The sequence below is a fragment of the Anolis carolinensis genome, chromosome 1 (genome assembly GCF_035594765.1).
Source record: "Anolis carolinensis isolate JA03-04 chromosome 1, rAnoCar3.1.pri, whole genome shotgun sequence".
Lineage (NCBI taxonomy): Eukaryota > Metazoa > Chordata > Lepidosauria > Squamata > Dactyloidae > Anolis > Anolis carolinensis.
Window position 1 is genome coordinate 223,917,298 of NC_085841.1, and position 25,671 is coordinate 223,942,968.

Below are 25,671 nucleotides of genomic sequence, written 5' to 3' on the forward strand. Positions count from 1 at the left end.
ACTACATAATGCTACATAAGATTTCTGATAGTTTATAATACAAAGCTTTCATTTTGTACTGAATCCAAAGCTATTGATATTCCTCAAATGAAAGCAAGACTCTTGCCAACAAGTGCAAAAGGAATCACTAGGAGATGTTTCTGGTTTTTGCAGGCTAAATACAGAGAAGTTTGGGATAAAGACAAGACTATGATCCATGTGATGCCAGACACACCTGAAATCATGCTCTCTAGGGCTAATGCTGTCAACGTGAGCCATGTAAGTGTATCTCTACAGTACTTATTAGATTAAATTGCTTCAGGACTTTTTTGGGGAATCTAGTTAAGGATGCTTTGGAAGTTACGAGCTTGCTACATGGCAAGCTCTCTTGACAATAATGTGCAGATGTGCAAAAGACTTTACATTTGCTGAGCCTATGGGTGCAGGACCCTCACTGAAGTGAAAAACTCTGAATGTTTTACATGAGAGAGCATCTCCCTAGAAATCTCTAGGTCCTTGAGTACAGTGACATTTCTGTAGCCCTCTTTCAATTCTATGATTCTTTCTTATATGATGAGTAAGTAATGCATTCCTTTCAGTTATAAGACTTGGAAAAGTTCTGGATGTTTTAATCCAGAAAAAGTAATTTCTCTGTTTGGTAACTCCATTTCACAACATGCCAAGGATGTTAACTTGTACTGGGCCCATAACTCTGCACCAGGGTAACACTGAGCTGATGCAAAACAGCACAACCAAGAAGGACAAAGTGCAAGAAGAAAGTGAAAGCTTGTGAACTGACAATATCTGTTTGCTTTGTTTTGTTATGTTATGTTTTGCTTTGCTTTGCAGAAACTTTACAAAGAAGCCTGGGATGACATCAAGAAATTCATTGATTACAGAGCTGATGCAGTCCCAATCAAGACAGCCAAGGCTTCCAGAGAAATTGCCAGCGATGTAAGCCTCCAAATTGATTTTGCGTTGTTTGATTGTTTTTAATCCTCTCTAGATTTTTGCATCAAACTAACTAGAATCACACCACAGTAAATGGAAACTATTGTACGATAAAACTCCTTGTCTACATCTAGTTTTGCAGAATGTACAGGCAGTTCCGCAGTTACAAACATCTAACTTTCTAACAATTCATAGTTACTGGGGGGGGGGGGGGGGTGAGACAACAGGAAATTAGAGAAATTTACCCTTAGGAAGGGAAATTCACTCCTGAAAATCATAGGGAAAAGGTGTCTCCACTGAAGCATTATCATCAATCCTTGTTTTCACAACATGGCAAATTTTTCAAAATCCAATTGCCATTAGGACAGAAAGTGAGGTGAAATCATTTGAACAGGGGAACAGACAGCAAAACAAACATTACAGGGGTGTTCACCTTTCCCTATGCTATCCAAAGCTAAAGAGATATGGATGGATAGATGATAGATAGCTAGGGTGCAGTTACACTTAAAAATTTACTTGTTTCAATTTACAAACAAATTCAATTTAAGAACAAACCTACAGAAACTATCTTGTTCATAACTTGGGGATTGCCTGTTTATATTCTTGTTTTATTTTAATTTTTAAAAATACAGGGAGGTTTGCACATTAATATAAATGCCAAGTGCTGCTCCTAAAAATATCCAGGAGAGGCAGTTCACTCGCTTATCTTAGCCAGAAAAAAAGAATTGGGAGTCTAGATTAGCTGATGACTGAATAATATACTTCCCCCACCTTATTCTGCACTTTAATAGTATCTTGCTTTAGGCTTTACCATTGTCACACATTTTTAAAAAATTAATCTGCAGGGACTTTCTGAATCAGAATGTCAGATCCCATTGCTCACCGAATTTTTCTTCCTTGTGATTGTAGATACTAAGCCTAATATCACAATCCTGAATATATCTACCTCAGACTAAATGTCATTGAACTCAATTTTACCGTGTCAATTGTATACAAGTTAACACTTTGAAAAAAAGTTAACTATTACTGGTTAAGTCTGGAATTCCTGATAAAAATAAATGCATCTGAATATTAAATTAAAACATGGGATTTGAACTAAGTTCCTGATACTCAAACAGCTGGGGCACTTTTGCCTCTATCAGTAGAACAGGAAAAGGTGATTTTAACCAATTTTAATTGATTCTTCACCAAAACATCTCCCATTGCCATTCTACTGATGGATGCCATTTACCAGTGGTAGGGCATCCATATGCTACATATTATGGAATTTGAATGCAAAGCAAGGTGTCCTCTCAAAATTTAAATGTATGCTAACAACAGAATATAATTTGTCATGTTCATTTCTCTTCACTTCTATTGTTTAACACCTTGATCCAAAAACATATTGTGTTGCTGTGCAATGGTTGCATTATCTTAGTCCCTGAAGAAGGGTGCTATCCCAAACAAGTCTGTAGAAATTGTTCTACTGCTTGTGGAAAGTTGCACAAGTGGTATCACTTTCTTTTAAGTGTGAATGTAAGAGCAATTTCTATGTTACTAATGGCATCTCTAAATGTAAGAGATTGAGAACGGGAAGTGCTGGCTCAAGGATCCCATTGCACAATTGTTTGTGCAACAGACCCATCCAATACAACATAGGCATCATCTACACTGCCATATAATGCAGTTTCAGGATGTAGATTAACAGCATTGAACTGGATTATATGGCAGTATAGACTCATATTATTCAGATCAATGCAGTTCGATCTGCATTATCGCTACACTGTCCATATAATGCAGTTCAAACTACTGAGGGGCCTGAACCAAAAACTATATATACTATGCAAATACTGAATAGATATTGACCCCTGACCCAAAACAATGAACATGATGGGAAGCAATTTTTTATTTATTTCTGTATTTTTATTTATTGGAGTATGTTTGTGTGTACATATATAAACACAGAGATATATGATATTTTTAATCCTACTTTTTTGATCCAAAAACATAAAGCATCATAAAAAACCAGAACATTGTCAGTAACTGAATAAGATTATATAATATGGAAGTAAAATGTGGATTTTGCAGATATTTCTCACAAGTAAATGTATATGGGAATGCACTCTTCATTTTAGTAACATTTTACTTAACAGTATTAGTTCAAAAATACCGCATCATGTTTTACAAATTTTTCAATAGTTCTGAATGATTTACATCAAAATCCTTATTTTGTATTTCTTTCAAATCCTATCAGTACAAATACAAAGAAGGTTATCGAAGACAACTTGGGCACCATGTTGGAGCGCGCAGCATAGAGGATGACCCCAAACTGGTATTGGCTATGAATGTGGCCAAAATGCAAAGTGAAAGAGAGTACAAGAAATACTTTGAGAAGTTCAAGACGAAGTTCAACAGTCCAGTAGACATGTTGTCTCTTCTGTTGGCCAAGAACTGCCAGAAACTGGTTAGTGACATTGACTACCGTCGCTACCTGCATGAATGGACTTGCCTGCCTGACCAGAATGATGTCATCCAAGCCAAGAAAGCCTACGAGCTACAGAGCGATGTGAGTTGAATGTTGATGCACAATTCCTTCATTCTTGGTTTTGACTTATTAACATCTTTCATCACTTGTGGCATTTGATGAATTTGAACATTGGTTCTACAATATGTTACTTTTAGTTATGGATTTTTTTTCATTTTTAAAGCTTCTGTTAGAATTGAGCTTTTACTAAGTTAACCACATACAATGTAGACAATTATAATGAATCCAGAAATTATTGAACAATAATTGGACTATTTTTTTGGGGGGGGGAAACTACCCATTGAAGCACACATCCACTATATGTGTCCATGCAAAGAATTGACTTTGGAAAGTGTGTCTTACAGACATAAACAGTTGGACATGTGTGTGAGAGAAATGATGAATTCAATTAAATATTATTTGACCTAAAGTATCTAGGATAAAGTATCAATAGGTACCGCTCCGGTGGGAAGGTAATGGCGCTCCATGCAGTCATGCCGGCCACATGACCTTGGAGGTGTCTATGGACAATGCTGGCTCTTTGGCTTAGAAATGGAGATGAGCACCAACCCCCAGAGTCAGACATGACTGGACTTAATGTCAGGGGAAACCTTTACCTTACCTTATCTAGGATAAACAAATGGGTAGTATTAATGATCCGTCTTTTCTGTTCCTGAGTTGTTTCTATTCCGTTTACCACACTGTGACATCTATTGCAGATTTTGGACTTTATCTCATGAGGCTGGTAAATCACAATTACATAGGATAATAACATTTGTAGCCCGTATTTACCATATGGTGTAATGTCTTCCCTATTGCTTCTTTGCATTTAAATAGTTAGCTTTTCATTAATGGGAAAAACTGTCAATGGTTCCCAATATTGCGGCTTGAAAGAGTGGGTGTGATTCTTGACTTCTCCCCCTCACTATTCTTAATCAAGCTGAGGATGGTTTTTTTTTTGTATGCGGAAAAAGGAGCCCCAGGAAAGGGAGAGCGAAGCTTAACAATTTTAGCTTTGATTTCACCCATCCAGGAAACACCCCTCTCCTTAATCCACCACCTCTGGGCCAATCATTCCACATCCTTTCCTTCTTCTGATCTCCAGTAGACTTGTCCTCTCCAACAAGATAAGAAGTTTTCAAATAAAGGAAAAAGGGAGAAAGAGAGCCATGTCTGCTTCTCAGGGGTGATACACACACACAGGTGTGGAAAGATCCATTTTGCAATGTCTAGTTGCCTATCAAAAGGAGGGAGCAGAGGGAGAAAATAAGAAGTAAGGAAAAGAGAAGAGAAGCAGAAAACGGGGTGACATAGCACCATTGCAGACAAGTGGGATAGTAATTGTTTTCAAATTGTTATGTCATCAGTATGTTCCTATTGGCTTCGACAACACAATTGCTGCAAGACAACAGGCCAGTGTGATAGAATCCTGGAAGAAAAGAAGCTCTTCCTCCTTTTGAGAGCCAAAGCTGATCTGAAAATGCTGCAATGTATGTTGTGAATGACTTATTCATATTCTTTCTGTTTCTGTAGGCTGTTTATAAATCTGATCTGGAATGGCTACGTGGAATTGGTTGGATGCCAAATGACTCTGTCTCTGTAAACCATGTCAAGCATGCTCAGGACATTCTGAGTGAGGTAATAATTAAAGAGTGCCCCACACTTACATTTTTGTTTTCAAATATTTTCAGTATTTTTGTGATGTGCTACTAGCTGCTATGCTGTGCAGCTATTTACAGAAGCAAACCCCTCAAATTAGCTTCTAGTTTTGTTACACAGAATAAAGAAAAACAAAAGGAAATTTCCACATTCAGATTTTCATTCCCCAGCCCATTCTTATGATCTCTGTTGTTTAACCAGACATTATTGAGTCAAAGAAATTATATATTGCTTTACCTTTTTGAACAAGATAAAAATGAAAGTTAAGAAAGAACGTATAAAAGCAGGGCCACAGATGAATATCAAGAAAACAAAATACAGGGTGTTTGAAAAAGAACTGAACTGAAGAAAAGAAGGAACTGAATACCTGGTGGTGTCGGCAGGTTTTTGAGTAATTACATTCGAATACCGCTGATTTCTGGGCCTGAATATATTGCACAAGATTTCCCTAGCCTGAAATGATACATTTTAATATATTGGGTTTATGGTTCCCGTCCCCTTGATCTGGTCATGTAAGTGTTATTTATTGTTATAATTGTATTATTTTACTTTGCTTAATAATGTGTTATTATGTTGTTATGTAATGTTTGTGTTGTTTTTATGACTGGAAACCGCCCTGAGTCCCATCCGGGAGATAGGGCGGTATATAAATAAAGTATTATTATTATTATTATTATTATTATTATTATTATTATTATTATTATTACTACTCCCTATTCACCATTTAATTTAAATGGTGAATAGGGAGTTCTTTTTCAAACACCCTGTAATGAGCACAGATGGCATTGATACATTGTTAAAAAAATTATGTCTTCCTTTAGTCATTAATCAAAATGGAGACTGTAGTCAAGAGATATGAAGACGGCTTAGATAGCCACATATGAACAAACTAGATAAGATCATCAAGTATAAAGATATAGCATTACATTCCAAAATCAGGCTTCTCCATGCCATCATATGTAAAGATGTGAAAATTGGGCATTGAAGAAGGCTGATAGGAAGAGAATCAACTCATTTGAAATGTGATGCTGAAAGAGAGTTTTACAGATACCATGGAATACTCCGAAGATCAATAAATAGTCCAAGAGCCCATCAAACCTGAACTCTCTTGAACCACCAAAACAATTAAATTGAAGCTATCTACCTTGGATGTATTATGAGATCACACAAGTCATTGGAAAACATGGGAAACATGGAAGGAAGTAGGGAAAGAGGGAAAACACAGGCCAAGTGGATTGATGCAATCAAGGAAGCCATGTCCTGAATTTGCAAGAGATGATCAGGACTGCTAATACGTAAGGGTAATTCCTAGGCTAATGATAAGTTGAAGCAGACTTAATAGCAAATAACATGAGAGCAGAGATCTTGGATCAGCGTTGATAGCTGACCTTAGAAAAATTACTTTTCTGGTTACAATTCCCAGAATTGGATCCTAGGAGCTGTAGGTTAAAAAAAAATGTTTTCAAGCTCTGCTGAATAGAATCTGACTAGAAGAGGAGTGAGAAAATGAGAGGGGAAATAAGAGCCGAGAACCCCTGAAAAAGAATCTCCAATCCTTGATCCCATCCACCTCCTCTCTCAATATACTCATGACTTGTATGGTAAATTCTGTGACATGAATTCTTTTTTCTCCCCATTTGCAGAGACAGTATCGTACAAAAGTTGACAGCCAGCCTTTTACCCCAGTTGCTGACAGGCCTGACTACACCACAGCGAAACAAGGCGGGGAAATATTAAGTGATGTAAGTAAAAACATAATTTTCAAATAAAAAGAGCTTTCTGTAGGAAAGAATAAAGTTAGTACAATGTGTATGAATGGCTCAGGATTTTTACAGACTGAGCACAACATACAGGCAGTGACTGGGTAGTATGGATAACTAAGGGCCCTTCCACACAGCCATATAACCCAGAATATCAAGGCAGAAAATCTCACACTATCTGATTTGAATTAGGTTATCTGAGTCCACACTGCCATATATTCCAGTTCATAGCAGATAATATGGGATTTTATTTGGTTGTGTGGAAGGGGCCTAAGGCAGAAGTAAAATATGATAACTGTAATGTCAATTTTTCCTGAAGGCTGTCAATAAATAAGAAAATTATCTTCACTATTCCCAATATTACTCTCTAGAGAACATGAGCATGAGATTACTACTGCATTCATGTTCCGTTTATGGACTTCCCACAGACATCCGAATGGCCAACCGAGGACCAGAATGTGCTTTTACTTGATATGAATTAGAGCTATAAAAAGAGCTAGATTCTCAGTCCCTAAGTGGCCTTTATGCTATTAAAATATATTGAAAAGGGACATCGTTGCTACATACATCCTTAAAATATTATCTACCATACCCCTGAATGATTGAGTTTAAGTAACGCGTTTCTGAAATCTATTATGCTATCACTCCATCATGTTTTTGCATTTCCCAAGAACTGAAGCATATATGGTCTTGAAAATGTATTGTGTATTTTATTGTTTGTCTAGTTTAGACATCTATATAACTTGTCAATCTACAATATATTTACACTAGGTGTTTTCCTTTTCCAGATTAAGTACCACCAGGAGTGGAATAACATCAAGACAAACTATACATTGACAGAAACACCCCAGTTGGAAGCAGCGAAAGAAGCAGCCAGGATTCTTAATCACGTATGTTCTTGCTCCCAAAAAACAGCACAGAGCATAGCTTTATAACCTGAAAGGTGTTTAATTAGACTCAAGGAAGGCAAATGGGAATGTATGTGGAAACTGCATCAAAATGCTGCAAGTCTTCTTCAGTCTGAGGGTTGTTGTATGTCTTTCGGGCTGCAGTCTTCTCCAAAAGCAGATACCGATCATTGCTTGGCCACTGGGCATATTTAAGAAAACATTATCCTGTCTTGCTTTTTTTTGTCCTTTTCTTTCCTGAAAATTTTATTTTTACTTTTGAGACTTTGGGGTTTAACTGAGCTTGCTGATGCCTACCTCTTGTTTCTCAGTGGACTTGTTTCTGCTACATAACTGAACTATAGAAACAGTCCTTCGGTATTTATTTTCTTGAGAGCCTACCTATTTTCTTTTCCATGGAAACAGTGCCAATTGCAAAGGTTCAGACCACTCCTAACCTTCCCGTTCCTAATTGTTTTTTGTTTTTTTTTGCCCTCCAGAATCTGTACAAGGAGAACTGGGAGAAAGCAAAAGCTACTGGCTATCTTTTGCCTGCTGATAGTGTTCCTATTCGTCATGCCAAGCACTCAAGTGATGTCCAAAGCGAGGTAAAATATCTCTTTAGATATTTAAACTATACAGGTTTCAGACAGTTTCAAGAGGGCCATCTTCATTACATTCTAATGTTATAAGGCTTCTATGCCAAGAATGGAGTTCAAACATCCCATTCCAGTGGCACATTTTGCTCTTGTACAGTAAAAAAAACAACAATCCCGAATCCATGGAAGATATGTTTCCAACTTGACTGCAGTTATCTGAAAGCATGGATTTGACTGAACCCTTCTAGTCCCAACATACTGAAAAATTGCCCTGGAGGACCTAGAGATTCCTAGAGAGATATCCTCTTTAGGAATTTGCTAGGTCCTCTAACACATTTCTATGGTAACTCCTGGAGAAATCATAACATAAAATCATCTGCAGGATCTAGCAAATTCCTAGAGAGACAGTCTTTCTCCAGGTGGAGTTAGTGAAACTGCTGATACCCTGTTTCCCCTAAAATAAGACATACCCAGAAAATAAGACCTAGTAGAAGTTTTGCTGAATTGCTAAATATAAGGCCTCCCCCGAAAGTAAGACCTAGCAAAGTTCTTGTTTGGAAGCATCCCTGCTGAACAGAACACCAGAGCATGCAAGGTCGATAAATGTACGTACCATAGAGTGTTGTACATGGAAATAATGGTAGTAACAAGAAATTCTTGATAGGATTCACAGTTTGTCTGGTTATGCTGGTTTGTGATGACAACTACTGTACAGTATATAATAAATGTTAATTTTTTTGTTCAAAAATAAATGTGAATTCTTCTTCATGGAAAATAAGACATCCCCTGAAAATAAGACCTAGCACATCTTTGGAAGCAAAAATTAATATAAGACACTGTCTTATTTTCAGGGAAACACGGTATGGGTTCCATGGTTATGTGGGTTTTACCCTGCTGCAGTTTGCTCAATATTCTGTGAACATGAGAACCACCAAGTAACTAAAGCAAAGTGTCACCATGAAATAATCATGATATATCACATCATAGTAGCAATATTGCAAGGAGTAAAAAAAAAAACCCACCTAAAACCCAATGCCAATATTTCAAATGTCTGTGTGTTTCCCTCTACAGATGAAATACAAGGCAGACTATATCAGTCAAAGAGGTCACTATGTTGGTGTCAATAATATGAGAGAGGACCCCAAACTGGTGTGGTTTGAGCACGCAGGCAAGATCCAGAATGACAGATTGTACAAAGAGGCCTATAACAAAACCAAGTCCAAAATCCACATTCCTCCAGATATAGTGTCGGTTGTTGCAGCCAAAGATTGCCAACATGTTGTCAGTGAAATTCCGTATCGCCATTACCTTCATGAGTGGACGTGCCATCCCGATCAGAATGACTGCATCCAAGCAAGAAAAGCATATGATCTCCAAAGTGATGTAAGTGATCAGACCATGTAAGATTAATTCAAGAAAAAAAAGATGAAACAAGTATGAGTAGATTTAGGATATAAAGGGTTTGGAAAAGGGGATCAAAAATTCATCTGTGACTTTCTGTCTACATAAATTAAATAATGATTTTGACTTCTTTTATTTTTTTACAGAACCTATATAAATCTGATCTGGAATGGATCCGTGGTTGTGGTTGGATTCCTTTAGATTCAGTGGAGCATCGTAAAGTAAAGAATGCTCAAAACTTGACAAACAAGGTAAATGAATGTTTTTCACATATCTCCAGCAGAATCCTATTCCTCTTACACAAATAGCATTTATGGTCATTATTTTATCACATCTTTATAGAGACTCTATGTCAAAGAAGCGGTGGATAACTTTGCCAATTTCACCCCTGTTGAAGACCCTCCCGAAATTGTTTTGGCCAAGGCAAACGCAATTAATCAGAGTGATGTAAGTAACTTTTTAAAAAGGAGTACTAATTAAATAATGTTTCCATATATGTGTTGCTAACACTGTATTTCAATTTTCTCTTTAGCTGAAATACAAAGAAACCTTTAATCTTGAAAAAGGCCACTACATTGGCTCGGATGATACTCCAGCATTGAGTCATTCTAGAGATATGGCTAAGCTCTATAGTGATGTGAGTATTTGGCAATTTCATCTTTCAAAATCTAATTATACCTTAATTTTTTATCTGTTTTCCTCCAGAGTCTCAGGCTTCTAGACTGTGTGTATTATATGACAATATAACAAATTTAATATGACATATAATGTCATGGACTGGTATGCAGTGTACTCTTGTCCATGAGAGCATATTTCATAATAAATTCAATAATCTTTAAATGGAACAAGTCACTTTCTTATTGCAACATGTTAACATGACCAACCATCTGAAAATTATATTGAAATGTATCCTGAAATAGCTCATTATTTATTTATTTATTTATTTATTTATTTACGGTATTTATATTATGCCCTTCTCACCTCGAAGGGGACTCAGGGCGGATCACATTATATACATATAGGGCAAACATTCAATGCCCATAAACACATCGAACCGAGACAGAGACAGACACAGAGGCAATTTAACCTTCTCCTGAGAGGATGTTTGATTCTGGCCACAGAGGGGAGCAGCTGCTTCATCATCCACTGTGATGGCACTTCCTCATTCCAATGTCATAAATTAGTTAATTTGCCTCCCCCACTTTATAAGTTGTACCTTATTTCCTACTTGATAGATGCAACTATCTTTCGGGTTGCTAGGTCAGCAACAAGCAGGGGCTATTTTTTTATTTTTTAATTGACGGGTGCTCACCCCGCCACGAGCTGGCCTCGAACTCATGACCTCATGGTCAGAGTGATTTATTGCAGCAGGCTGCTCACCAGCCCAGCCCCTAAGTTTCATTGAAACTTAGAATTTAAGACTCAATATTTGATCCTCTAGATATGCTGGGCCTCTTACTCCTAGAATCTGTGACATCTGGTCATAGTGTGTGGGGCTTCTAAAAGCTGAAGTCAAAAAAATATATGGAGGGCCAAACATTGACAACTACTCATTTATTCCGTGACCTAGATTTATCTGACAAAACTCCACGTCTTATTAGAAGAATTTATTTTTTCTGAATGTAAAAGGTTTCAGGTTTTGTTCCTGGTATCTCCATGTACAGGTGGAAAAATATGTGAGAAAGTTGCTGCTTGATGGTGACAGAACAACTTTCTCCAACCTAGTGTTTCTAGATCTGTTGGACTACAACATCTTTTACTAGCAAGTTAGGAAAGGAGGGGTGGACGATACTTTGATGGATGGACAAACAATAGTTCTTAGTTTAAAGCGTCTTTTGAAAATACATATCCTTGTTGTGATAAATAAAATGAAAACTAGAAAGCCTTTCTTAATAGTATAGCACTAAAAGTTTTTAAAAATGCATCAAGTTACAAAAGCATGCTTTAAGGTGTTGGATCATTTCCTTTGCTTTTTTTGATCAGCAGCATTTGTTGAAAAATATTATTTTCCTGCAAGACAGGGGGTTGGACTAAATGACCCATGTGGTCTCTCCCAACTCTATTATTCTGTGATTCTATGATTCAGTTTATTTATGTCCAATGTTTTATCATCCAGTTTGTGTACAAGGATGCATGGCAACAAGGCAAGGCCATTGGGTACACTCTGCCACCAGACTACATCCCTATTGTTGGTGCCAAACACGCCGATTACGTTAACAGTCAGGTTAGTGTTCTGTTAATCCTCTTTTCATTATTTGCTATTACACATTCTGAGAAGAAACTGTTGTTTTCCATATCTAATATATTCTTTGCTTATGCTTTGCAGCTGAAATATAAAGAAACATATGAAAAGCAGAAGGGCCATTATCTGGCTGGGGCAGAAATAAACGACTTCCCAAGTGTTGTCCATTCTCTTGCTTTCCAAAAAATAAGGAGTGCGGTAAGGAGTTTGTCTTCCTTTTCCTTTTAATGGGTAGGGCTTTTCCTGTAGTCATGATTAGAACTACAGTAGAGTCTCACTTATCCAACATAAAAGGGCCGGCAGAACGTTGGATAAGCAAATATGTTGGATAATAAGGAGAGATTAAGGAGAAGCCTATAAAACATCAAATTAGGTTATGATTTTACAAATTAAGCACCAGAACATCATGTTGTACAACAAATTTGACAGAAAACGTAGTTCAATACGCAGTAATGTTATGCTGTAATTACTGTATGTACGAATTTAGCACCAAAATATCACGATATATTGAAAACATTGACTACAAAAATGTGTTGGATAATCCAGAACGTTGGATAAGCGAATGTTGGATAAGTGAGACTCTACTGTATTTATTTTACAATGATTATTTTTTTAGTTGTGGGTGCCATATTGGGAGAATGGTGGGATATCAGTTAATCCATCAATTCAATACTTAATTAGTAATCAATCTGCTTTGGTGATTAATACGAGAAAAAGGAATGTCAAGTAATATTTTCCATCTTAATGTCCTGATTTCTAGCTGGCTTACAGGAAGAATTATGAAGACAACAAGGCCCACATTCATATCCCAAGTGACATGATAAATCATGTGCTGGCTAAGAAATGCCAGTATATCCTCAGTGACCTTGAATATCGGACCTACTTGCACCAGTGGAACTGCTCGCCTGAGGAACATGATGTTATAATGGCTCGCAGAGCCCAGGAAATTCTAAGCGATGTGAGTAACAGTACACTTCCTTTAGCACTGAATATTTATTGCAAATAACTAAGGAAAGGCAGATATTTTGAAAGCTGCTTTTAGGCCCTATTTGTTTCATCCAATGACCCATGGAGTTGGTAAATAAATATTCCCATAGGTTACTGTGTGAAACTGCTGGATGATAATGATTCTTACTTTGGAAATTATTCCAAACATTTTATATGATAGGAAATGTGAAACAAAACAGAAAATAAAATGTAAGATGTACGCAATCCACATGGTAAGAAATATAAAAAGTACATCTTTCAGAATCATCCAAATTAATTATGCTACTTTCCATGTATGGCGCAGCTGGTTAAACCTCTGAGCTGCTGAATTTGCTGACTCAAAGGTCAGCGGTTCAAATCTGGGGAACAGGGTGAGCTCCCGCTGTTAGCCCCAGCTTCTACCATGAAAACATGCAAATATGAGTAGATTGATAGATACAGCTCCAGTGGGAAGGTAATGGCACTCCATGCAGTCATGCCGGCCACATGACCTTGGAGGTGTCTACGGACAACGCCAGCTCTTCCGCTTAGAAATGGAGATGAACACCAACCCTCAGAGTCAGACACGACTAGACTTAATGTTTACCTTTACCTTTACTACTTGCCATGTGGGTAAATATCTCTTTTTTGCTTAATGACAGGGGCAGCTCTGCATCATGTTGATTTGTATCTGAGAATACATATTCAATATACACTGAGAGATTGGAAGTACTTTTTGTTTTACTCAGAAGATTTCTTATGGAGTTACCTAATTCAAATAATGAATGTGATATACTCTATTAATATAAGAGGTTATTTTTTCAAAAAAATAAAAATAAAAGTGTGAGTAGTAATTATCTGGAACAGAGACCTTTCTGTCTTGCAGTTTACAGTAATGCACTGTTGCATTAGGTCTGAACAGCATGACTAAAAATGACCACATATACTGTGTGACAGAATACAAGGAAAATTTGTGTGTACTGTAAATTATCTAAAAAATAAAACCCTCTCTCTCCTGCAGGTTCTATACAAGGATGACTTAACATGGCTGAAAGGAATCGGATGCTATGTATGGGACACTCCTCAAATCCTGCATGCCAAGAAGTCATATGATCTTCAGAGTCAAGTAAGCAAACTAATCTTGTCATGTTTATGTACCTAGAAGCCTAGCAGAGATACACTGTATCTTATCCATAAAGTTATTGTGCCATCGTGCCTGGGGCTATAACTCTTAGCAAAAGAGGCATGGACGTGACATCTTTCTCCAGGGGATTGCTTCTTGCCCTCCTTTAGGGAAACTGGAACTCCCAAGGACCAAAACACTGTAGATAACTCAAAAACTGGTTTTATTGTTCACAAAAGGTTATCCCAATAAGCTGGAAGTTTCAAAGGGGTAAAGGAAAATATACATTACAGTCTTTGGTTGTTTTAAGTCCAAGGAGCTCTGTAACTGAGCAGCTTTTCCAGGTCCCTCTTTCTCAATGGCTGTGAATGCCGGAGCAAACCTCAGCCTTAGTCCAAATGGCCTATGTTTGAAGACACAATCTTCCTCTGTTGCCAAAGGACTAATTTGAAGGCGCTTGAGACTCCTTAAGGTCGTTCAGGTTGGCCCTGAACATGAAGCGTAAGTCTCAAGGGTAAGAACCTCAGAATTGGTGCTGAGAGGTAACTTAATCAAGGGCTTTTAGAGCCAAGTCTCTCTCACATGTCCATCTGGTAGAAAGCTTGATGGTGGTATGAAAAAAGGAAACACTGTCCTACTCCAGGAAGAGGTGGAGTCAAACAATTGAGCTGAGTGAGCAATATAACAGGTGCAAACAACATTGATTGACAGCTACAAATAACCTATCAACCCAACTACATTTACAGGGTAAAAGCAAAATCAGGCATGATATAACAATTCAAATCTTGCAACTTACAGTTCCACATATAGATGGCACCACTCGTGCCGTCACAGTTATGAAAAAAATCAGCTCACTTGCAAAAGTTGTTTGCGTTAAATCTGGAACCAGATTGGTTCAGAAGACCTCCTATGGGCTTTTCAGTCCACTTTATGAAAGCATACATTGGAGCACTTACAGCCTTCCAACTTATTTTTATGTGCTCTCAAAGCCCTTAAGGGCCCCCTTCAAAGCCTTTGGACACCCCATTTAAAATAAACATTTAGAAATAGAAATCACCCTCAGATGACTAAATGTGCTTTGAAATATGGTGCTTTGACTTATTTTGCCCCTCACCCAGATGAAAATATCGAGAAGACCAAACATTGGCTGAAATTGAAACCAGAGGTAGGGTCAGACCACTTCCATTTCACTTGAAATGCCTTAGTATAGACCACAGCGGAGATGGTGCTAGTGCACCATCCAATTCAGTGTGAATGAATATGAATATGGCAATGACCCACTTGCTTCTGGGAATAAAACAACCTTCTGAACTTTACCCATTATATTTAAAAAGGGATGCTTAAGCTTTAGAAGAAATGGTTCATGCATTAGCTAATAATACATTCAGCTATATATGGATCATATATTTTAAGCTTATGAAGCTTATAATATATGATCCATATTGTGCTCATGCCAAAGAGCACAAAAATGTGTGCAGACTTTTAAGATCTTCAGGTCTCTTCATCAGATGAGATGTTACAAAACTGCCAGAGAGGCTGCAGAAATGGAAGGAGGAAATCTTACTGATTATACATCGCAAGCAAAAATAAAATAAAATAAAATAGTTGGTGTCTTGGTTTTTAACTGTTTTTAGGCTTGTTTTGTTGTTTTTTGGGGCTATTTCTGAGGTTTAGATATGGTTGTCATGATTTTCTATGGTTGAGCAGATAGTGACTGATATATGGCATATGTTATATTCTCAAAAGCAGATAGGGGGAAACTGGTGCCATTTTTGGAATTAGCAGATCAAATATATCCAGAAACAGGCCTAACATTTGAGGCACCAAAAGGTGTGTTGGCCAGTATTATTAACAAAGAACAGCATTTTCTCTGTGTGACTTAGCTAATGCCGCATTTTATCTTTCTTTCACAGCTGAAATACACAAAAGCAGGAAAAGACAATTTAGAGAACTATAGTGTGGTTATGGACACTCCAGTTTATGTAACTTCCATCCAGAGTACTATCAATGCTAGTGACGTGAGTTCTTATCTATTTTTTCTCTGCCCTCCTTACTTTCCTTGTTACCTTTTTTAATTATGGCTTGTAGAAATTGAATAAATAACCAAATATCTCATTGTTTTTAGGTAAAATATAAAGAAGAATATCATAAAATGAAGGACCAATATACCACAGTACTGGAAACAGTAGATCATGAGAGGACTCAGAATCTTAAGCACCTTTTCAGCAATGTGAGTTTCTTGGAGTTATTTTCAAGGGGGCGGATGGGACGATCTTATCCAGGGTCCTGTGCTTTCAATGGCATAATCTTATCCAGGGTCCTATGCTTTGAACAATACTTATGTTAGAAAATATGATCACCTAAAGGATTAAAATATCTGTGTCAATCAACTCAATACCTGGATTATACCGAAGTAGATTTTATTCAAAATGTAAATAGTGCTTTTATCCTGTTCTCTTTAGAACCTGTACAAGGAAGCCTGGGATAAACTGAAGTCTACTAGTTTTACATTGCCTCCTGATGCCGTGCCTCTGGTTCGGGCCAAAGAACTAAAGCATAATGCCAGCATTGTAAGTATACCAAGTAATGCGGTCCTATTGTTTTGGTCTAATATCCAAAATGCTTGGGACCAGAAGTGTTTTAGGTTTCAGATTTTGAAATACTTTTTATTTGCATATATGTAAATAATGAGATATCTTAGAGATGGGAGAAAATCATATATGTTTCATATACACTTTATACACATAGCCTGAAGATGATTTTATATCATATTTTTAATATTTTTGTGAATAAAACAAGTTTGTGTACTTTGAACCATCAGAAAGTAAAGGTGTCACTATTGTAGCCACACATATGCAGAATTTCAGATTTTGGAGTATTCTGAGGTTATTTTGGCATTTCAGATAAGGGGTGCTCAATCCGTACCTAAATTTGATGGCCTAAATCCAACATCATATTAGGGTGCTGAGGTATATTCTCTCTCTTCTTTTAATTGCACCCCAAAAACCTGCTTTGGAAAGTTTCCCAACCAATAGAATAATTTTTAAGGTTGCATGGGAGACTGTGAAAGAGAGGGGAATTGCTTGCAACGAGTTCAACTAACAGTTCTGACAGCAGACTAAGGCTGTATCTATACTGCCTTATAACCCAGTATCAAAAGGCAGATTAACTGCATTGAACTGTATTAGATGAGTCTAAACTGCCCTATAATCCAGTTCAATGCAATTAATCTGCATTCTGATACTGGTTTATAGGGCAATATAGATACAGCCTAATTCGGCTGGATTCTGTGCATTATATAATAATGTATAAAACCAAACTGATTTATTGTTTTCCCTCCTTCTTTTTCTGCAGGTAAAGTATCGAGAGGAATATGATAAGTTTAAAGCACTTTACACTTTACCTAAAGGTGTCCAGGATGATCCCAACACTGCAAGATGCCTAAGAGTTGGTAAACTGAATCTGGATGTAAGTATTCTGTTGAAATAGCATTATCATGTTACATTGTTAACCAAAATTTATTCCCTTAACGTCTACTGCAGCTGGTTTATATAATGAAGGTTGTACTAAGTGCTTTGCAAATGACAGGACATCCAATAGAAACACTACAGACATCAGATAAGAACACAATGGCAACATATAATGACAAAACCAGAATAACTTTAAGCAATATGGGTAGATGCTGTGGCAGAGGTCACAGGTTGATTCGGAGCACAGTTGTATTTATCTTCTCCTTTGCATCCCCTTTGGAGGCTGTGGAGCTCCAGATACCTTTCTGGGTGGGGTCTAACCAATCAGATTAAACTGCTAGGCTGGAACCGATTGGTTGGTTAGGGCCTGATTGGGAAATCCCATATATTAAGAGGGTGTGTTTCCAGTCAGGTTGGCTCCAGGTGTATTTTAAAAAGTGCTGGATTCAGGAAGGATGGCCCCAGCTTGGCTGGAACAGTGACGGGGTAAAGGGCTCAGTGGGCCTGGGGGTCAATGTAGGACTTGTGCAGGTGATGTTGGACCAATCCCCAGAGGTCCCTGAGGGTGGAGGACTATATGGGCTGGGCAGTTGCCCCGTGATCAATTCCTGCCACCCCAAAGTTACTTGGAGAGTCAGGCTCATTGGCCAACAGCAGGTTGAATAATAATAATAATAATAATAATAATAATAATAATAATAATAATAATACCCTGGCAGAATATGTAAAGCAAAGTGAAGAACCTGCTTTGATTGAAGTCAAAAATCAGAAACTCCTTAAAGCACAGCAGACAAAAAACCAGTACAAGAAAACTGCACTACAAACTAGAGCTGACAGCTGGCACAACAAAACATTGTATAGAAAGTTCCTTGACAAAATTGAAGGAAAAGCTGATAAGGAGAAGATCTGGCTATGGCTCACGAATGGGACACTGAAGAAGGAGACAGAAGGCCTGATCCTTGCAGCCCAGGAGCAAGCCATCAGAACAAATGCAATTAAGGCCAAGATTGAAAAATCAGCTGATGACCCAAAATGCAGACTGTGCAAGGAAACCGACGAAACCATTGATCATATCCTCAGCTGCTGTAGGAAAATTGCACAGACAGACTACAAACATAGGCACAACTATGTGGCCCAAATGATTCATTGGAATTTATGCCTCAAGTTCCACCTGCCAGCAGTAAAGAACTGATGGGATCACAATCCTGCAAAAGTATTGGAAAATGAGCACGCAAAGATACTGTGGGACTTCCGAATCCAGACTGACAAAGTTCTGGAACATAACACACCAGACATCACAGTTGTGGAAAAGAAAAAGGTTTGGATCATTGATGTTGCCATCCCAGGTGAAAGGTGTTGATGAAAAACAACAAGAAAAACTCAGCCGCTATCAGGACCTCAAGATTGAACTTAAAAGACTCTGGCAGAAACCAGTGCAGGTGGTCCCGGTGGTGATCGGCACATTGGGTGTCGTGCCAAAAGATCTCAGCTGGCATTTGGAAACAATAGACATTGACAAAATTACGATCTGCCAACTGCAAAAGGCCACCCTACTGGTCACAGTCCTAGACACTTGGGAAGTGTTCGACTTGTGATTTTGTGAAATGAAATCCAGCATATCTATCTTGTTTGCTGTGTCATACAATAATAATAATACCACCTTTATTTTTGTACCTCTGCCTCCATTTCCCTGGGGGGACTCGGGGTGGCTTACATGGGGATGAGCCTGATCAACATAGCTAAAATATAACACACTAAAATACATAAACAGTATCTTAAAACAGAATAAAACAACAATTATAATAGAATAATAATTGTAACAGAATAAAAGACAACTATTGAACTAACAACCAATGAACTTGAAATAAAAGTTAATTTCTGGGCATAGGTGGGCAGGCTGGTTCAAATCAATTTTGAGGATAGGGCTGATGCATAAAGTGCATAAGTCCGGTGACAATATTAGGGATGGGGGGCAATGTAAAATGGGGCATAATATCTTTGGGTAGAGAACAATAATAAACTGCCAGGACAGGATAATATGTCCTAGTTGGAGCCAAGTTATCTAGGGGGCTGTCTAATCAAAAGCACAGCAGAACATCCATGTTTTTAGTTCTTTATGGAAGATGGGCAGGGTGGATGCCTGAATCCAGACCCATGCAGGTGCCAACCCAATTGCTGCAACCAATTCATTGTGGCTAATAAAGTTTTCCAATTTGTTCTCAATTGCCTGTGTTTGTGCCTTGTTTTGGTTGCTGCTTATTCATGTCTGACACTGAAAGGTTTTATAATCAAGACCAGGTAATTTCTTGGGATGGAGAACTTTGGACGTTGCCGCCAATTGATATTCCCCCGCCACATTGATATTTCCACATTTACTATTGGAATTTAAAATGATTTTAGACTGCTTTTAAAAATCAACTAAAAATGCCCCCCCTACACCACAGACACTTATGGGAACAATTTTTTCATGCTTTTGAATTTTCTTTGACTATCAAGGACAGCCCTTTTTTTAACTTGTCTGAAGGTGAGCACACTCCCTATCAGCAGAGAAGCACTTAGTCCCAGCTGTCAGAAGACTTGTGCTGGGTTTGGATTGATACTGTGATGGTAGGAGTAATAAAATCTAGCTGATGTCAATGAAGAAGCATTGCATATTGTCTATATCCCTTAGTTTAGATGTCAAGAGATAATTTCAATACTGTATATAATAAACTATACATTAGTTATTCCTGTAGTTTGATAGTTTAAGTAACCTTCCTTCCCTCCTTTCCTTTCCTTTCCTTTCCTTTCCTTTCCTTTCCTTTCCTTTCCTTTCCTTTCCTTTCCTTTCCTTTCCTTTCCCTTCCCTTCCCTTCCCTTCCCTTCCCTTCCCTTCCCTTCCCTTCCCTTCCCTTCCCTTCCCTTCCCTTCCCTTCCCTTCCCTTCCCTTTCCTTCCTTCCTTCCTTCCTTCCTTCCTTCCTTCCTTCCTTCCTTCCTTCCTTCCTTCCTTCCTTCCTTCCTTCCATGTTGTAAACCAATCTGGCTACACTTTACAGAGTGTTACATTAAAAAAGAAAAGCATTTAAGCATATTGTAGCATCTCCATGCTTTACAAAACAAATCATAGTTTATGTTTTGAATGAAGAACTGGCAACAGTGGCTAATATTGCATTCTAACTTCAATAGCGCTTGTACAGAGAAACCTATGAGAAAAACAAAGCCAAAATCCATATTGTACCAGACATGGTGGACATTGTGTCTGCTAAGAGCACACAGAAGAAAGTCAGTGAAGTGGATTATCGCATCCATCTCCATGAATGGACCAACATTCCAGATCTTCATGAAAATGCTCTGGCACGAAAAGTGTATGCCCAACTTAGTGATGTAAGTTTGTAATGATTTTGTTGACCTCTAAACATAAACTTACTGTTATATAAAGTTTGCAACCGGCAAGTAAAATTAACATTGTTAGTGTGACGTGTTACAAGTTGGATACAGATTCTGCTTTCTATGGACTGAAAGGAAAGAGCTAAATGGGCAGTGGACTATAACTTAGTTGGGAGTCCTTTTGTCACTTCAGTTTGGCAATTTGACAAATATTAGGGGACATGAAATGTGGATGAATGGTAACTGAATTGAAGAAGCTGCTTTGAACTAAATAGCTCCTTTTTGAACTTCAGATTCTCAGTAAATATGCTTTCTTTCAGTAATAGATGATCAGAAACAGACTCATCCAAACCTTTGATCAGTCATTCTTTTCAGACAATACCTGATAGCAAGGCTGAAAAAGAAGTTTCCCTGGGTATTCAGATTATCATTTTAGTGTTGATGTCTTTCCAGCTTAGAAAATATTTCATGTATCATAAAGAGAATGGGTGTAATTTAGGAAGTCAGCTTTAGTTCACAAATACAGGTGGCTTGGTTGTTAGTTTGAGCCTATCATTATTTCAAGTCAAGGGTCTTTTTGCTCCTGGTGTATTTAAGGAAGTGCTGGGTCCAGGAAGGATCATTCAACAATCAGAAAACATTCTAATTTTTCCCTCTCTTTTTCAACATTTAATTTCTTAGGTTGTGTATAAAGATGATCTCAACTGGCTCAAAGGCATAGGTTGCTTTGTATGGGACACTCCTGAAATTCTCCATGCCAAACATGCCTATGATCTTCGTGATGATGTAAGTATGTTTTGACACCAGCTATTTGTTTCTGTCATGGCGTTTGCTTCTGGCACCAATTTTGAAAACTTTATGTACAGTTTATTCTTGTATCTACAGGACCAATAGCCCTGGTTTCATTTATCCATGTTCAACAAAATATGTAATCTGTAGGCCTTTCTAGGTCCTCCCGGTTGACTTTCTGATATTTCATGATCACTCCACTTTTATGTTTTGTTTAGTTCCTTACATACTCAGGAAAATATATAAACAAGGAATCTGCTACTTCAGTGTTTATTTTTTTTGCATTTACTGCTATTGAGCTCCATATTTTTTTCTGCATTCATGACATTTTAAGATATCCCTTTCCCCTTATTTACTAAATAGGTGGAAGGAAAATTCAGTTTATCTCCTAAGACAGTGATGGCCAGCCTATGACACGCGTGTCAGCACTGACACGCCTAGCCATTTTTGCTGACACGCTGCTGCATGCAGATTGATTGTATGACTAATGTCTTTTGTGGCCAAATTTGGTGTGATTTGGTCCAGTGGTTTTGTTGTTTACTCCATGGGAATTATGCAAATTACACACACACACACACACACACACACACATATATATATATTATTGTAGTATATTATTATATAATTACTATTATATTATTATTATATTATTCATTATTCATGATTACATTGAAACTACAACCGAGAGAAATCAGCAAGAGGTACCATAGATTGTTGTACATGGAAATAATGGTAGTAAATAGTTTTTGATTTATTAAATACAATTATATATTTTTGTTATTTAAACTATATATATTGTGAAATTATGGTTTTTTTCTCGAAGTCACACACCACCCAAGTCATGCTAGGTTTTTTGGTGAATTATGACACACCAAGTGCAAAAGGTTGCCCTAAGAGGTTGTTAAATTTAAACCGTACCTTGTCAGTTATCTTGTGTTACTCATAATGTGCACCTTCCTTATCCACTATTGCAACCTCATTGTTTTTAATTTGATGTTTTAATTCTGTGTTGTGTTTTTTCGCCTATTGTGTATATTTTATTATTGGTTTCTGTTGTTGTCATTTGATGTTTCATATTTTATCATTGCTTGTATTTTGATTTTGCTGTAAGCTGCCCTGAGTCCCCTTCGGGGGAGATGGAGGCGGGATATAAATAAACTTATTATTATTTATTATTATTATTGTGTTTGGCATTTTCACATTATACTCCCCACAGCTTTCAGGGGAGTCTCTTAGATGGATTGTTATCAAGCTAGAAGCCAGCCAGTTTCAACTAGATTATTTTAGGATACGTTTAGAATCCTAAATAGTAATGTAAATAAGTAGGAAATGATGCTAAATTATATTAGAAATAAGTAAGAAAAGATACACATGTCTGTCCCTCCTTCTATAGTTCAAATACAAGGCAAAGGCAGAAAAGATGAAGAGCAAGTACACTGTCGTCATGGACACACCTGTCTATGTTCAGAATGTCCAAAGTGGACTGAATCTCAGTGAAGTAAGTGTTTGTAGTTCTGTTTACCTCATTTTCTTCTTCATTGCTGTAATAAACATGTGAGGGATATATTTTACCTATGAGGGCCAAATTCAAGTTTATAGAATTTTTAAGCACTACATTTCAATAGCCAACAGGTCCAAGCCTATGGGATAAAAAAGCATATTTTAACTTAAATGTCTTGCTGCCATAGAAAGAGATGAATTTTGACTTTTTAGAATGGAGAAAGTGTTTATAAGGTAATGACATTGGAATTTGGATCTCAGTAGGATTGGGTTTGGTCCCGGATGTTGAAGTTCTCCATCCCTGGTATTGCACATTTGATTTTTACCATTTTGCACCATCACTCTGACTACTAGCAATTCCCAGAGCTTGAAATGCTAGCTTTAAAAATTAACTTGTTAATGGTAAATGTTAGATTTGGAAATCTAATTCACTAGCTTGAATAAGGAGTTCCTGGTGGCGCAGCTGGTTAAACCGTGGAGCTGCTGAACTTGTTGACCAAATGGTCGGCAGTTAGAATCTGTGGAGCTCCTGCTGTTAGCCCCAGCTTCTGCCAACCTAGCAGTTTGAAAACATGCAAATGTGAGAAGATCAATAAGTACCAAACCAGAAGGAAGGTAATAGCGCTCCATACAGTCATGCTGGTCGCATGACTTTGGAGGCATCTACGGACAACGCCAACTCATTGACTTCGAAATGAAGATGAGCACCAACCCCCAGAGTTGGACACGACTAGACTTAATGTCAGGGGAAAACCTTTGGTTGAGTTACTGCTAATGGACTCATTATTCTTAATGAGTCCATTAGCAGAATTATTCAGAATTCTTAACTTTAAGAGAATCCATCCTATTACTTTCCTTCAAAAGGATTCTGTTGGTCCTCTAAAAGATGCCTTCCTCCAAATTACGACAGTCCCTACAAAGCCCATTATTTTTGCCAGGATATGGTAAGAGTCCAATGTGACTGAGCACTGTTACATTGGGAAAGTCTGTCCTAAACATAGGATCTCATCTTAAAACCTCCTCAATTTGCTGTGTTCCTCATTTCTATCTCTTTTTATCTACCTTCACCAGCACTCTTCACTCTTCAAATGCCTTGTTTGTTAAAGGTTGATAAGGAGGGATTTATGTTAGTTACAAGGCATAGATCACTTTGTAATATTGAAGGAATATTAAATAGTTACTGGAGTATTGGATAGTTATGAGACCTTTTGTAAAGTTCTTGCAGTTTCATGATACATGTTTCAGTATACATGTAAATCTTGTTATTTCTATTGAAAACAAAGATGGAACCATACATCACAATATCAGGCTTTTTCTTTGAAATGATACCTTGAAGAATTGCTTAACACAGTGGTTCTCAACCTGTGGGTCCCCAGGTATTTTGCCTACAACTCCAGAAATCTCAGCCAGTTTACCAGCTATTTGGATTTCTGGGGGTTGAAGGCCAAAACATCTGGGGACCAACAGGTTGAAAACTACTGGCCTAACATATTCCCAATAAGTTGGTTTCAACGTAACTAATTCTGTCTTGTTAATTCCTCAGGCTGTTTATCGCCATGACTATGTGAAAAATATCAGAGGGAAATATACACCAGTGGATAAGACAGTGGATTTGGACCGTGCAACTAATGCATACAAGATACAAAATGAAGTAAGTGCCTGAGCAATGCTTCTGAAAGAATTGCAGAAGTGCTGAAGGTTGGTCCAGAGCTTTGAAAAGTTTATTTTTTTAGATCACAATGTTTTGGGACTATATCAAGCCATGCTGACTGTGAGATTCTGAGAAGTATAGCTCAAAAAAGGAACCTTCCCAGACAAAGTACCGTTTAGCTTGCTTCTATGTGAAGAGGAATAATACTCTGGTACCTCAGTATGTGTTTCCTGGTTAATACTACTATATACATGTTAGTCAATGGTTAGTCAATGGCCATCAATGAAATGCATTAGACCAATGAATGGAGGGAAAAGCTATCAATAGCTATTATTCATTACTGTATTCATTAGTGTATATAGTATTAGAAGTAATGTACTGGGATACATGAATAGGAGAATAATGTTGGGCTCATGACCTCTTGCTAAGATTTCTTTATGCATCAGCTTTCTTACTCAGTAAGCATAAAGTAATAAAACTATTGCATGATCCACTGAGCCCTTCTTATATTCTTATGCGAGTGAAATGTAGCAACTCTTCTTGTATGTTCAATTTTTCTTAAATTTACAAGTTGGTCAGGCTCCTAGCCTCACTTGCTATAGCAGTGACAAGCAATGTGAAATGATCCCGCTGTCTATCAGCTCCCTGATCCTAGAGGCCCCTTAGGTTGCAACTAGATCAGTGTGGTAAATCCAGTTTCAAGGGCTTTAGAGTTGTTCCAATACTCTCCATATAGCTGGCCGAGCTGAGGGTGCATCAAGGTCTCTACTGCTATATTCCCACTGGCAACATTTCTAGTCATATGGCCCAGTGGCAGAAATGCC

The 25,671-nt window shown here is 37.6% G+C and overlaps 1 protein-coding gene across 43 annotated transcripts in view; it reads left to right on the forward strand.

Moving 5' to 3' along the window:
* Positions 1 to 25,671, forward strand: part of neb (nebulin) — a 229,122-nt gene that overhangs the window by 120,210 nt on the left and 83,241 nt on the right. For all 43 annotated transcript variants that reach the window (XM_062965858.1, XM_062965887.1, XM_062965945.1 and 40 more), the window contains 23 exons: positions 154 to 258; positions 829 to 933; positions 3,164 to 3,475; positions 4,967 to 5,071; positions 6,736 to 6,834; positions 7,641 to 7,742; positions 8,240 to 8,347; positions 9,410 to 9,721; positions 9,886 to 9,990; positions 10,082 to 10,186; positions 10,272 to 10,376; positions 11,856 to 11,963; positions 12,066 to 12,179; positions 12,742 to 12,939; positions 13,969 to 14,073; positions 15,984 to 16,088; positions 16,196 to 16,300; positions 16,533 to 16,640; positions 17,425 to 17,538; positions 20,707 to 20,904; positions 21,589 to 21,693; positions 23,090 to 23,194; positions 24,740 to 24,847. In XM_062965858.1, coding sequence (XP_062821928.1) covers positions 154 to 258; positions 829 to 933; positions 3,164 to 3,475; positions 4,967 to 5,071; positions 6,736 to 6,834; positions 7,641 to 7,742; positions 8,240 to 8,347; positions 9,410 to 9,721; positions 9,886 to 9,990; positions 10,082 to 10,186; positions 10,272 to 10,376; positions 11,856 to 11,963; positions 12,066 to 12,179; positions 12,742 to 12,939; positions 13,969 to 14,073; positions 15,984 to 16,088; positions 16,196 to 16,300; positions 16,533 to 16,640; positions 17,425 to 17,538; positions 20,707 to 20,904; positions 21,589 to 21,693; positions 23,090 to 23,194; positions 24,740 to 24,847 — 3,036 coding nt within the window. The remainder of the gene's footprint in view (positions 1 to 153; positions 259 to 828; positions 934 to 3,163; positions 3,476 to 4,966; positions 5,072 to 6,735; positions 6,835 to 7,640; positions 7,743 to 8,239; positions 8,348 to 9,409; positions 9,722 to 9,885; positions 9,991 to 10,081; positions 10,187 to 10,271; positions 10,377 to 11,855; positions 11,964 to 12,065; positions 12,180 to 12,741; positions 12,940 to 13,968; positions 14,074 to 15,983; positions 16,089 to 16,195; positions 16,301 to 16,532; positions 16,641 to 17,424; positions 17,539 to 20,706; positions 20,905 to 21,588; positions 21,694 to 23,089; positions 23,195 to 24,739; positions 24,848 to 25,671) is intronic.